The sequence below is a fragment of the Scardinius erythrophthalmus genome (genome assembly GCF_964197995.2).
Source record: "Scardinius erythrophthalmus genome assembly, chromosome: 10".
NCBI lineage: Eukaryota > Metazoa > Chordata > Actinopteri > Cypriniformes > Leuciscidae > Scardinius > Scardinius erythrophthalmus.
The window spans coordinates 12,703,695-12,719,496 of NC_138230.1; the positions used below are offsets into that span (position 1 = coordinate 12,703,695).

A 15,802-nucleotide genomic window follows, 5' to 3' on the forward strand; every position below is an offset into this window, starting at 1 on the left:
AATTTCTTATATCAAAAAATAGTATATTCTCATTTAACGTGTTTGTGTTTATCTAGTGTTGACGTCTTGTCATGCTGACAGTGTGTGTCATATTAATGTTGGAAATATCATTTTTAATAGAAATCTGAAAAATACAGTAGATACATTTTCAATACTGATATTTTTAACGTTTTTTTTAATATTTTCTAGAACTAATATTTATATTTTTAAATAAATTCTAAAACAGTTTTTCAATACTAAGACAAGATTCTTAAATTCAAATCGTTTCAACTTTTGTTTTTAATAATAAATAACTGGAAATATTGATATTTTTAGCTATGTATTTTCATTTGAAATATTTATATACTCAAATAAATGTGACATTTTATTTGCAATTTTTCTTTACAAAAATGTTGCTTTATAACGGTTTGTCAGAGAAAAATAAAGCATTCTTTCGAGACTAAAGGCCCGTTCACACCAAGGACGATAACTATAAAGATAACGATACAGATATAGTTCTAAAAATCGGTCTTAACGGCACAGAGAAACGATATTGTTGGAATCATTTTCAGAACAATTTTAACCAGCTGATGAACGATAAAAACATTGACAGCCAATCAGAATCCATCCTGCAGTAACAAGTTCAAGCATTTAAAGTGGCAGACAAGCAATCGCTTAGAATAAGCACAACGGGATCATCCGCTGCTGTGGACGCTAATATAGTTGTCTTTACAGTTATCGTTCTTTGGTGTGAACGGGCCTTAACAGTGATTTTTGCAATTTTGACTAAACTATGTTAGCCAGATAGATAATCTTGGTGACAAATCAGCTGTATATGCAATATAATACATCACAGAAACCAGAAGGCATAAAAGCGGATGTAGAAGATCAATGAATATAAAGTTTCTGTGGCATGGCAGCACTGGCCTGAAGGGATGAGTGACAGCCCTGTCAACTGTCTGGAAACGCTCTCACACTGGCTCCGGGCCATTCCTATTGTTGAGCGCTTATTGGTCTCAGATTGTTGGACCCTGCTGTATATATAAATGGCAAAAAGCCAATTCACCTGAATTCACCCTGTTATGCATCCGTGCACTACGGATAAAAGCACCTGGCAGATGGCCGAATGTGGCATTCCTTCAGGAATTCCAATTCCAGTTGTGTAATGTTATCAAATAATGACAATCATCTCAGCATGAGATCATCTTTTGGAAGACAATGGCAACCGCTGATTTACTGTACCTTTCCCCAGGTCCTAATCAAACAGTAACGCAGAGCTATTTTAAGGTCTCCTACAGTAGTCAGTGTTCTTCATAAACTAAGCGACGTGTCTGGCACAAAAGACCCTGTGCGGACTGTGTCCTTGTGCAGGGAAGGAACGAGAGACTGGAGCTGGTGACAGCGTTGTCAAGACGACAGATGCGGGAGCCTGAAGTGGGCCCTCAAGGCAAGGCTGAGGGGAGGCTCGCTGGGTCTCGCTGGGTCTCGCTGGAACCAGGCCACAATGGGCGGTTTGTCAAAAGCCATTAGCAGTGTAGGATAAAAGGACAGGGCTGAGTGGAGGTGGAGGATACCTTTGGAAACCCTCAGGCAGTTTGGTCAGGTAAATATTTTTGTTACATACTCTACTGGTCAAGCGGTTCGGGTTTTTTTTTTTTTTGGGGGGGGGGGGGGAGAAACTAATACTTCGATTCAGCAATGATGTGCTGAATTGGTCAAATTTGTCATTGGTCATTTATTTTCCTTTCAAATAAATCAAAGAATCCTGTGTCAGTTTCCACAAAAATATTAAGCAGCTTTTTGTTGATAATGATAATAATAAGAAATGTTTCTTGAGCAGCAAATCAGTATGTTAGAACGATTTCTGAAGGACCATGTGACACTGAAGACTGGAGTAATGATGCTGAGAATTCAGCTTTGCAAGACAGAAAGAAAAATATATTTCAAAATATATCAAAATTGCAATAGTTCATGATATTCCTGTGTATATCTCAGGTAAACGCAGCCTTGGTGAGCATTAGAGACTTCTTTCACATTGTTTACTGACCCCAAAACATTTTAACAGTAGTGGAAATATAATAATATAAATGGCATTTCATAAACTTTATTTTAAAAAGTGAATCTATTATATAATAAATATAAATATATATAAAATTACTCTATTACTTAATCTATAACAGTTATATAAATTATTATTTATAATTTATATATATTAATTTATAATATATATATATAATTATTTATAAAACAGTAATATAAATAATTGTATATTTTTTATTTGTATATATACAATAATTCATTAAAATAATTTATATTTATAAATGATATTACTAATAATATACACTTTATTTGACAAAATAAAATATTTTGATATAATAATATATTAAACTATTGTATGTACATATCTTTATTTTATATAATATTATATAATACATATTTATAATGTATTAATAATATATTACATTTATATAATATACAATACAGATTTTAATATAAATACGAATTCATTATTAATCAATATTAATATTTTAATAACCTACAGGATGTTTGTTTGTATATATATATATATATATATATATATATATATATATATATATATATATATATATATATATATATATATATATATATATATATATATATACACACACACACACACACACACACACACACAGTACCAGTCAAAAGTTTGGAAACATTACTATTTTCAATGTTTTTGAAAGAAGTCTCTTATGCTCATCAAGCCTGCAATTAAAAAAAAACAAACAAACAAACAAAAAACAGTAATATTATGAAATATTATTACAATTTAAAATAATGGTTCTCTTTTTTAATATACTTTAAAATGTAATTTATCTTTGTGATGCAAAGCTGAATTTTCATCAGCAAGTACTCCAGTCTTTGGTGTCTTATGATCCTTCAGAAATCATTCTAATATGCTGATTTATGATCCATGTTGGAAACAGTTGTGCTGCTTAATATTTTTTTTTATAACCTGAGATACTTTTTTCAGGATTATTTGATGAATAAAAAGTTAAAAAGAACTGTATTTATTTATAATAGAGATCTATTGTAACAATATACACTACCGTTTAAAAGTTTGGGAACAATAACTATTTTTTTTTTAAAGAAATTAGTACTTTAATTCAACAAGGATGCGTTAAATTGATAAAAGGTGATGGTAACGATTTATATTGTTAGAAATGTTTTTATTTTGAATAAATGCTGTTTTTATGAATAAATGCTGTTAACGTTTTACTCATCAATGAATCCTGAAAAAAGTATTCCAAAAAAATATATTAAACAGCACAACTGTTTCCATCATTGATAATAACTGAGTATCAAATCAGCATATTAGAATGATTTCTGAAGGATCATAAGACACCAAAGACTGGAGTTCTTGCTGATGAAAATAAAGCTTTGCATCACAAAAATAAATTACATTTTAAAATATATTAAAAAAGAGAACCATTATTTTAAATTGTAATAATTTTTCATAATATTACTGTTTTTTGTTTTTTTTTAACTGCAGGCTTGATGAGCATAAGACACTTCTTTCAAAAACATTAAAAATAGTAATGTTTTCAAACTTTTGACTGGTACTATATATATATATATATATATATATATATATATATATATATATATATATATACACACACACACACACACACACACACACACACACACACACACACACACACACACACAAACAAACATACTGTAGATTCTATGTATCTTAGTGAGTTTGAGGACAGAATTCAGTTAATGTTGTTTGTGTGACTGCATGTTTCTGTCAATTTGACCTCTGACGGAGCACATCCCAGCGCTGATCCCACTGACAACATGTGACCCACTTTTTGGGACGTGCGCTCGAGGAGTTTAGCAGCTCGTCATGCCACTCCTGCCGTACAAAAAACCACACCAACATTCTTCAAGGATTGCGTTTGGGTGGATCAGAATCTGTGTAAGCTGTGTATCTTCATCCTGCTGCATCACGAGCGCTCCTGAGAGGCAGCGAACACACTGCGTTTGATCGCAAAACACAAGATGCGGAAAATATGAAGTCAACAAACAGACAAAGCACTTAGAAATCCACCAGGTTTTAATTACAACCAGTATACAAAAATAATGTGACAGGACAAAAACTGGGACTTGGAATGTACACGGTTTTGTTTCCGCTCCAAATAAACACTCCACACAAGTTTAAGTGTTTCTGTTAGTGTTAATCAGTGGAACATCTTAGTGATGCCAGAGCACCCTTTTCCCCTAAAAGAGACTAAATATCTTACACAATGAAAAAAAAAAAAAAAAAGCAGCAAGCCAAACGCAAAACAACCGAATGGCGTGGAGGTAATGCAGGGCTGCGTATCAATTAGTAATGTGTTTGCTAGTTCTCTAATTTATTTATAGTGTTCACAAGTAGCTGATGAGAGGGAACAGGCAATGAAAACATGTGGAATGGCAATTTTGCCTAATGGCTCCGAGTTGCTTTGAGACTAGAGGCAGATGCAAACTGGAGATGCCATAACCCATTTCTGTTGTCAGAAATTAAGAGTAGTGGCTGCGTAATTGCATGCCAGAAACATTGGGTTTTAACCTGGCAGTGTTCTGCCCGCTGTGGCACCATTTTCAGAGAGGATTAGTGCCCCAGTGCTTCCCACTTCATCTGGGAGTCTTTCAGGGTTATAAAGCCCCATGACCAGTGAGGAACGGAGGAAACTAATATGAATCTTGATAATGTCTTTTACTGAACAGGATAATACTGGTGTATGTCAGCGTAATAGTTTCTCACGTTGCTTTTAACTGCGGAGAATAAATCCTGGATGGACACAGTGTGTGCGGGGTGATTTTAGGGCGAATCTCACAGAGAAAACAACAAAAAAACATGCCTGGTTCATATTTCAGCCCAACATCAACAGGAAATAAGAAAAAATGATTTTGAGCATTGTACCATTATATTCATGAAAATTACGCAATATAATCATTGAAATAGTGGATACTGGAAACAAAAAATACAAAAATAACTCAAATGTAAACTCTTTACAGCATTTACATTTTTCTTGAGTTAAATTTGTAGTGATGTATTTTTATTTGGAATAAAAATTCAAAGATATGAGAAAATTCTAAATATATTCAGATTAATAAAATGGAATTAAATTAAGATCATTAGTCCTAATAAAATAATGCACATTTTAACTTTTAAGATTTCAGACAAATACAACAAGGAATTTATTTAGCTATTTATTGGAAAATTATGTTTTTTTTTTTAGCATTGTTTTGTTATTTTCATAAAAATTATGCATATTTTCTTTTCCATGTATAAGATTTATTTCAAATATTAAACAAAAATACATGACAAAATTAACTCAACTAAAATGTAAAATATCTCCATCATTAATTTTTTTATTTTATATTTTAAATTAATATTTTTAAAATTCAAATATTCTGATGAAATGTGATAAAATAAAATAAAAAAACGATGCACATTTGACCAATGAATTTCAATGACTTAAGATTTCACTTCAAAAAGGAGAAAAAAATAAATTATATTTTGCAATGACAAAGACCATTATGATTTTTTAGTGTTGTACCATTATTTTCATAACAATTATGCATGTTTTCTATGCCACAATCATTCAAATATTAAAAATAAATTACATTTATTTAAAATATAAAATAAAACTACATTACAAAACCAACTCAACTAAAATTTAAACTATTTACACTATTAAAACATTTACGTTTTACTCATGTTAATTTAGAAGTGATATATTTTTATTTTATATTTTGAATAAATACTTAAAACATTAAAAATAATTTTATTAGATTTATTTTATTTCATCTGAATATTGTTTAAAAGTCATTAAATAATTATGCACTTTTCTAGGCCTGGAAATCACACTTTGAAAAGGTCCTTATATTCCCAGGTTCTTCATGACCGTTGGAACAACTGTCTTTAAACAAAATGTAATTTATTATTTCTTTCCTCTGAGTCACAGGTGTCATATGACCAGGACATGTGCGTGAGATCCACCCGCTACAGTCGAGTTTGTGTGTGTGTTTAACTAGAGTTGACCTCTAGTCATGCTGAGTGTGTGTGTCATGTCATTGAGGGCTGAGAGAGCAAAAAGTTGGCAGTGCAAAAAGTTTGTGCGCGGGCGTCAATCCCTACCGTACTTCAACACAAGCCGCGAGCCAGTTACTAACTAACTAGTGTGCGTCGGGGAGGCTACATCTACTAAACTCGCAGTCGAAATCATCGGACTCAAGGCAGCTGAGGTTATTCTCATCTACTCTGGGATATTATTAAACTTTTATATTTGGTGTTGGCCATAACTGACCACTACATCTGTTATTTACAGTACTGATAAATACGGTAACACTTTTCTCTCACTGGATTTCTTGATGATAAATACATACATATACAGTATATAGATATCTCACACACAGGACACGTCACGTCATAATACACACCATCAAAACCACACAGGATAACACTGGTTTTCCATCCATAGTATATAACAAACTAAACAAACAAAAAGAATAGAGTATAGATCGTTCTCACAAGTATTGACAAAGATCGGTTTTAGTACAGCAGTTACGTGATGTGATATGAAACTGTGGACAGTTGCAGTTTTTACACAAAAGAAACAGGAAGTCTGACGTTCAGTCCAAGTGTTCTTCATACACAGTGTCACAACCTGACAGCACAGCACAACATTCAGAGTGAATGAATAACAAGTGTAAATCAGCTCGGGATGGCATCCACAGCTGATGAGTTAATAATGACTTGCACCATAATGTGGAGCAATTAAGGATCATCACGTGGGGGCAATTTGCCGTTGCTCAGGCAGTCTTGTTTTTCTTCTTTCCTTAATATTGTTGATTGATTGCAGTCTTTAAGTCTAGCATTAATTTACAATATACAGGGCTTTCACCATCGCATGAATTGTGGCAAGCCTCCAACCCTAAAAACACATCCCAGAAGGCACTTACATCAACTTATCACAACATACTGTTTTGTTTTATAATATTGAGAACACGTGGATAGATGGTATCTTTCGTCTCTAAACATTACCAGATAACCAGGCGAAGTCCAGGTCATATTTCACTCCAGAAATATATAGTGTCTACTTTGCATTATGACATTATATTGTTCACAATTAAACTGATGCTTCCATACATTTACATTACCCTAATATATCTCAATATCTTTTTGATATAAATTGTGATGAACTATTACATGGGTGTATGTATGCATGTATGTTACTTAATTGTCTTTATGTAAATTAAAGTCACTTTAGATTCTGCAGTAAAATATGACCCAGGCATATTCTTGACAGATTTTGTGAGTTATTTCAATAATTATGTAGCCTTGGGATTGTGCAAATGAGAACGTGGCATCACATCTAACCCTTAATACTACTATTCTATAGTAACATTCAGAAAAGTTCAACCAAAGATTCTATTAAAACACGAATACTAAGAGTTGATAAAACTTGATTTGGCAACATTGCTCTTTTAGTATTCTCAAGTCTCGAATAGCATTTGTCAAGTCAAATGTTCACAACCGTCGTCAGTAAATCACAAGACATCACAAGCCTCTCTGAATGCATGAATCCGCCAGACATTGATTCCAATTTCATAACTAAACAGGTAAAGTTAATACATTTACTACTGCAAACAACACACTATTGACTGACGCATTAAGCTCCCCTTCTCTCTCTCTTCTTTTTTTCCATCAAAACGTTTTCAAGGCCTTAGCAGCTCTCAGAAAAGTAGCTTTCCCATCCTTATTTTTCAGTGCAGTGATGCAACTTGAAGAGCTTTAGGGAGGGGGGAAAAATTAACAGCCTTGCAAATCTGCAGCGTGGGTGAACATTGTAGGCTATGGCTAGAGTAACTACTGTCTTTACAGTCACAGGGTCCAGATAGTAATAATCTGCAAATTACTCATGCTATATCAGCTATGCTGGATACAGAGTTCTTTCTGGGTTGTGTCGCATTGGTGAGTGTGTTGCTCATTTGTCATTATCGCTCTAACCTCCCTCCACCAAAGGCTCGATGCTGTGAAACCAAGGATGAATGAGTCACGGCTCAAGTAATTCAGAGCACTGCCAAAGCATCCATACAAGCTGCATGATATTATGCAAAACACGCTTTCGCCGACACCCGGAGACAAATGAATCCACATCTGGACTCACTGTTACAGTTACACACACATAGTTAACAAAATGTCCGAAATGTCTTCTTTTGTCATTTTTAAAAAAAGTCGGCTTATGCGTGAGGCATTAAAACAAACCATTGACCCGCTCTAGAGGGATGCGGTAAAGTGAGTGTCCTAATCTCGCTGCTGAACATACGGTGAGTGCGCCTTGTCCCTTGACCTTTTTTCACAGCTGGCAGCTTTTCAAGACCGTGGACTCCGCTGAACCTGGCAACATATGCCGGCTGGCTTAACGGTCCCTGCTGGGGTCCATCCGCGCTTCGCTGTCCAAATAATCCCACACTCAAAGGCACATCAGTTGCGTTTCTCTCAAGGCCCCGCCTTCCCCACAGATCTATGATGTGCATTAATCTACTTAATCTGTTGTAGTGAAGTTAAGAGACAAAAACAACAGTGCAAGCCTATTTCCTCCTGGAAGGATTCGTGCTAATGCGAGAGGCTGAAGTCGTGCTGAAGTGCTCCAGTCTGCAGTTTTTAGATGTAGCATTCTATGGTTTTGATATAACTGGATTAATCGAGGGGCGGGGGGTGGATGGGGAACATGCATCAGCCCAAAATGCACACGGCTAATGCACAACACTCTGAATTAAACATGGCCTGGAACAAACTGCAGAGGCTGACTGGAGAGTCCGAAGAGGAAAAAAAAAAAACACCATTACGCCTCTGCCGAGAACTTGAGTGAATCAGAAAATTCCTTTAGCCTAACAAGACATCCGATTAATGAACAAGAACTAAAAAATTGTGGGGGAAAGTTAAAAGCGTTCACTGCTGGAGTTGATCGGCGGCACAGATGAATGACCCAGATGCTGGAGCGAACGTTGCGTTGTCTGTTTTCTGTTTAGCTAACAAAACATCCAGCTGTTCTCGAAGACGACATTCTCTGTGATCGATAAAAGAAGCCGTATACAACCTGGCGAGAGCGGCCTTAGCTTCTGGGTCACAGATGCTGAGTCACTTGTGCAATGTAGCATTGAAAACCCTGTATGGGCAATCACAAGGCTTTCTATTCACTTCAAAGGGCCAACTTGAGTATTGTGCTCATGGGTGTGAATGAACCACAGAAGGATGGATTCTGACTAGAATGAGCGTTAACAACAGGTTACAGTTACATGACAATCAAATCACTTATGATATCTCTTAAAAGTACGCATCGTGAGGCAGGCAAAATTAATGTTTTCTGCTTGATAATGAGTGTTTTCATCCACAGATGTGACATTAACCATTTTGCTTCCACTCCTCAGATGGCACATTTCCGTCTTTGTTTTAAAAGGTCAAGTAAATATCAGTCAGGTGTATTATCTGCTTCTTCTAGACATAGATGGCAGTCCGGGAGATGATTGAGCCGTCTCGCTGAGACTCCATGTCGTCATCCAGGTAAGGAGCACACTCGTCCTCATGCCGGTGGATTTGGTAGCTGGGCGGCAGTACGCTGAAACGGTCGTACCTTTCGTCCTCTTCCTCTTCCTCCAAGCTGTCGTTCAGGGCGTCGAACTTCCTTCGCACCGCTTCATTCAGCTCGCCGCTCAGCAGGATGTCATGGGCGGTTGGCGGGCTGGTTGTCATGTGAGGGAACTCATTGCATTTCTCTGTCAGGGCTCCCGGCTCGCTTTCGCGGTACGTGTAGATCGGGCCATTGTTGTTGGACCCTGTGCCGTTCTTGCTGGCCTTCTTGCCTCCAAAAAGACGGGTTTTGTTGCCGTAAGCGCCCTGCTCGCCGTCACCCGAATATCCATGCTGCTGGCGACGACTTCGCATCACTAACACGGTGACCAACGCGCCGACCAAAACGAGGGCCAAGAAGCTGCCCAGGATGGCTCCGGCCACCATGCCTGCACTGGAGGGGTCTTCAGTCGACTCTGCAGAGGAGGGGAGGGGCACAAAAGAGGGAGTTGCTGCTTGGTGGTGGGAGCTATTCTTCACCATACAAGGTGGTGGTGTACGATTTGGTTCAGTTTAGCCTGTGAAATGGTTTTTGGCTGCCCCCAGTTCCCAGCTACAAGTCCTATGGTGTGAGCCAAGTTTGCCGGATCCGCTCTCGGTTCTCGATTCAAGAAAACAACACAAACGTCCGTTCCTTCTACGCTCGGGAGCTGACCAGGTGAAATTACACTACACATATAGAGAGCAAGAAAGAGAAACACACAGATGGAGAAGGGATGTAAAGATTATGTCACAGTATGGTCATGCAAAGATGAAGAATCGTAAGTTATGCTGGGAACGCAGTCTTCCAGCTAACGTCAGCTAATTGGTCAGATTGTGCATTCCCACCAAATTCCCGGGAATGTGTCCAAGTCACAAACACTAAAGGAACACCTGCTTCAGGAAGGATTAGCCCCATTCCATGCTGCAACCCACAGGGCCTGCATGGAATGTGCTGCTGAGGCAGCGTGCTCAATACAAGAAGTGATGTCTATATTCATTATATATATATATATATATATATATATATATATATATATATATATATATAGTGGTGAAGTCAAGAGTAATTATATTTACAGTCTGATTTAATCAAAAGTTTTCTGACTGAGCCTGTCTGTGCAACTTATAGAACAGTAATTTGCAAGGCCACTGCATTGATTTTGGTTACATTACTGCATTACACTGGTCAATAAATTGAAAACGCTGGTCATACAGCTAACCTTATAAATATGCAAAGCAAGAGAATTAGGAAAACGTGCAAGAGTTTGAGGTTTTGTAAGAAGCTAAAATGGATTAAAAGTTCACTGATTTAAAACAAAACAGCTAGATTTTTAGCTAGATTTTCTTTTCTTGTCAGTGCAAAGCTCTTTGCTACACTGCTAAAGTGTTGGAGGTGCCAAGGTATTGCTAAGTGGTCTCTTAAATCGCTTTGAACAGGACAATTTCTTCAAGATGCACAATTTGCGAAATCATGTCCATAGAGTATTTTAATAATCATTCAAAAAGACTCAAACTCAAATCCTATTTTGAACCATAACAGAACACATTGTTTTACATATTGTATTTACTGATCAAGTCATATGGTTGCAATGTATATGGATGTTTAAATAATAATAATAAAACGCTAATTCGTCCAGGCAGAAAACACCACTACTGTGTATTGCTAGGAGAATTACAACAGTTAGGCTATTCTGCGGTGAATTTGTTTCAAACTAGCGGAGCAAAGATATGATATGCAAGTTACTCAATATTAACTTACTGTTTATTGTAAAAACGCAATTTGCCTGTCTGCAGTTTGTGCCGTTGGTCAGAATATAATTATGAGGGTCAGAGTAACAGTGACCCTAGCCCTAGCAAACAGTGCTACTGAAATCATCTGAAGCTTTCTAGGTTGTTTAAAACGCAACTCTCGTCAAAATGCAACCTAGGGTCTTTTTGTGAATCTACCGGAGGAAAACTTTCGTTTAAAAGCATAATTAGGATGGAAACGTCACTTTTAAGATTGACCGTATTTTTATTTTCGGTCAAATTGCCTTGAAAAAATAGAAAAATTTGAAAAAGATTGAAAAAGATCGAAAATTTTTGACTGACAAAATGCCGGCGGCCGGAAACAACAACAGCTACACTAAGTTGTTCAAAACCTTTCTTTTTAATAAACTCTGTGTACACAAACAATGTTCTCAATGCTCGAGTTCATGTGAAGAGCCCCTGGTGATACTTCGAGCAAAGTTTCATGTTGTGTCGAGCCTTCTTAGTGTTTTAAAAATAGCGATTTTGATGCTAATATAGTAGTGCCCCTAGCACTCCCACTCAAAAGGCAATTTGACCGAAAACGAAAATACGGTCAATCTAAAAAGTGGCGTTTCCATCCTAATTATGCTTTTAAACTAAAGTTTGCCTCGGGTAGATTCACAAAAAGACCCTAAGTTGCATTTTGGCAAGAGTTACTCTTTAATTCAAAGGCAAAATAGCATGCAAACTCTTCTAAACTTATGCTTTGCTCTCGGTCAAGCAATCACCAATTCCACCTCCTGCAATTTCCCCGGTTACCATGACAATTTGAGTGATTATGGATTCAGTCTACTAAAAACAAGTCAAGAGGCTTTTCCCAAAAAATCATGCAGTTTCTGCTCATGTTCTCTTTTGCACTACTCTCTGGAACTACTGAGAAGCGTTTCAAGACTGAACAGTAATCAAATGATGAAAAAATATGTGCGAAAATGTATACACGTTCATTAAATTTCTTCTCACACATTTTGTAAACGACTTAATATCCATGCAATATAACAAGCATATAGCCGCTCCCTCTCCCACACAACTTTTTTTCCTTTTCGTTTGCTCCTCCGCTGGTTTGATTTATCCCGGTAGACAGAGAGGTGCTAAAAGAGCTTTTTCTTAGTATACCCTGCTCCGTTTCCCCGTACCTCTCAGTCCACCGCCATTAAAGTCTCTTCAAGCTCCGCTGCTACTGAGAACGGGCTCGTATGTGGGACTAAGACAGACATACACACAACTACACAACCGGCTAACATCCCCAATCTCTCTTAACCTCACTCTCCTGACACTATCTCTGCCAGATGCCACAGCTCAGGATCCATTATTCATCGGTCTGGGAGACAGTATCCGTGAATCCTACGGTCGACATCAGGCTCTAAGACTGAGACAAAAGACAAAGGTGGGTTGCGGAAAGATACGGCACCGCTTCACCATGATTCTGAGTACGACCGAACAACTGACTTGATCCATCTTGACTGCTCTTATTCTAAGATTAAAAAAAGAGCAGTACACTCTGGATATTTTAAATTTTAACAACCCTGCAACCCTTTAATAGGCCATAGTGTGAGGGCTTATCCTTTCTTTAATTAAATTCAAGATATCGTCATTGAAATTATGGCACTTGGCCAGCAAATAAGTCTCACAGCATTGATCTACTCCAGGGCTAATACAACATTAGGCCGCCAAATTTACTTGCACAACTCTTTATGAGTGTTATTGAAAAAACATTGAGTTCCTACAACCCACATTGAGAGCGAACCTTTAGAGAGTTGTGGAAGCTGTTAAAGGTCATTATTGTCTAAGAATGTTGATGGGCTCGAGGACAAAGCACCTCTTCAGCCCTCGTGACCTTTAACTTGTCCGCTATGCTCCTCAAGTGCCATAACTACAGCGCATTATTATTCCACCACACTCTGTTAATGGCATGCTACAAAACCTTTAGACATTAAATTAAATTTTCCTGAATGCATACATAGCTGGAATCTGTTGCTTGGAAGCACACGTACTAACAAGTACTTGCATTAATGTACTAATAATGTAAGAGAGCTAAAAAAATGATGACAACTTCTGAGGGACTTTATTAACACATATATAAAGAGCAACAGTGCCTGCACACATTTTTAGCGGTGTTGATTCTGGAGTATTTTTTACATTCATTTTTCTCATAGGGATTTTTTTTTAAAGTCTTCAATAAGGGGTTTTACAACATATACCAAACCAACCAGTTACGGGGTGAATTACAACATTACAAAAATGTATTTTAAGTAAAAAAAGTGTTTGAAAATCGGACAAAAAGACTAAGGTACAAGACTGTGTACATAACAGCTTTAATGAAGGAAAGAACTATAATCCCCATGAAGCATTGCAATCAAATAAAAATGATGGAGAACTTGATTTAAAGATGTTGATTATATATAAAGAAACAATATATTTTACATTTATTCCTAAATATGCATATGCATTTAATCAGTTTGAGAGCACAGGGAGTCTGACTTGAGTACATACAGTAATTCATGATGCTTCATGGAAGTGGGCGTTTACTGCTGAGATCTTTTGCTGCAATTTGCTTTTTAATATTTATAGCATCATGGGTAATGTAGTTTTTCCACCAGGAATCCTACTGTTAAATGAGATTCTTTAAAAAAATAGGTTGCACTAATATAAACTGATGGCCTCGACAAAAGCATATCCCATCAATTTACAACCTAGGAGCTCACAGTATAACTGTCTTTAAAAGTTTACAAGTTTTAAAAAATCAATCAGAAAATGAACCCGATTGTTGCACTTTATCCGAATGTTGGACAGTATTTGCATACACAAGTTCTCCACATTGCGTCATCAGTTTCCCGCTAGAGTTAATCAACTCACGCTAACTTCAACACAACTAGACGGCACCTTTCCCAAGGCACAAGAATACGCTAAGTATAATTATAGCATTTAGGGTGGTAATTTATGTCATTATTCATGTTTTTCTAAACTATAGGTTGTAGTTAGAGACCACTTGGCACTCTACAAACTGATTGCTAGCAGAGCTCTATACCGAGAAGTCAAAGGCATCCACTTTTCACTCGACTATATACTCCCATTTATAAAAATAATAACACAACTACCACCACCCCAGGTAGAACTACAAACGCTATGGAAGCAATCAATCACACGGAAAAACACCGTACCCAAAGCGATCCGCACATGTACCGCGTGAGTGCGATCATTATATTCTAATTTATATCTACTAAAATATACAGTTTTTTTGGCAGTACAAAAAGAAAGAGATGACGGATGAAACAAACATAGACAGATCGCATTTCCTCTGACTGTAAAGGATAGGCTCAAATCTCAGCCATGCATGGCCTGCGGTGGCCCCTCCTTTCCGGAGTCTCACACATCCTGTATTGATTTATTGGAGAACTCAAGGCACATACATTCAGCTTACACCAACCTCTCCTGCTGTCCTCCTAAAGCCCGGGCTAACTGACAGGTGACGTGTTGACCACTAATGGTGCTGCCAAAAGTGATATGGGAAAGCATCCTAAGGGCTGACTGACCAAAGAGTTGAATTCTACACAAGTTAATTACTTGGAAAAACACTAGACGGCCCAGTTTTGAGATGCACATATCTGATAATTGAGTGCACATATCACTAGGTCATGTGCAACGCTTGTTAGAAAGTGCTAAATCCAACAGATTTCAAATATATAATTGGGCTCTGAGCAGATCCTAATAACCCTATTGTCAGAGACACTCGTTTCCGTGCTAGAACACATACACGCTCACGGGGTTGACGGCTTAAAGAGCGGTAGAGCTTCTCTGGAGGAGGATGGTATTTCTGACATGCATGTTTCTCAATTTCAATCTGTGGCAGGCAATAATCCCAGGGTGCCTATCTTGATTTCTTTTGTCCTGCTAAAGTCACCATGTGCACTGTACATCAAAGACTCGGGCGCAAGCATGGCTGAGTGGATTACAACATCAGGATAAAAAGAAAAAAACCTTGCCAGGTCTTGGGTCGTGAACATGAGATTTCTAAAAATGTCATAACATGTGTATATGTGTGTGTATGATTTATGATTCATTATATGTGTGTGTGTGTGTGTGTGTGTGTGTGTGTGTGTGTGTGTGTGTGTGTGTGTGTACTTGTACAACTATCTTTGTTAGGACCAGTTTGAGTTTTAGACCATTGGAGTGAGTAAAAAGAGAAAAAAAGTAAGGACATTTTGGCCGGTCCTCACTTTCTGAGACCCCTTTAAAGGCCTGTTTGAGGGTCAAGACTTGGTTTTAGGGATAAGGTTATAATTAGGTTAAGGGTAGGTTTAGGGTAAGGGTTCGGGTTAGGCACTTAGTTGTGATGGGTAAGGTTAGGGTAAGCGGCTAGAGATCGCTTTGTGTCAATGAATG

The 15,802-nt window shown here is 37.1% G+C and overlaps 1 protein-coding gene across 3 annotated transcripts in view; it reads right to left on the reverse strand.

The window, feature by feature from the left end:
• pvrl2l (PVR cell adhesion molecule related 2 like) overlaps nucleotides 1–15,802 on the reverse strand; it is a 153,886-nt gene that overhangs the window by 56,977 nt on the left and 81,107 nt on the right. Inside the window, exon 7 of one of the 3 annotated variants that reach the window (XM_081377137.1) lies at nucleotides 9,386–10,065. The exons of the other annotated variants lie outside the window; for them this stretch is intronic. Coding sequence (XP_081233263.1) covers nucleotides 9,518–10,065 — 548 coding nt within the window. The 3' untranslated portion in view covers nucleotides 9,386–9,517. Of the gene's footprint in view, nucleotides 1–9,385; nucleotides 10,066–15,802 lie in introns of those variants that run through there. 3 annotated transcript variants of the gene reach the window in all.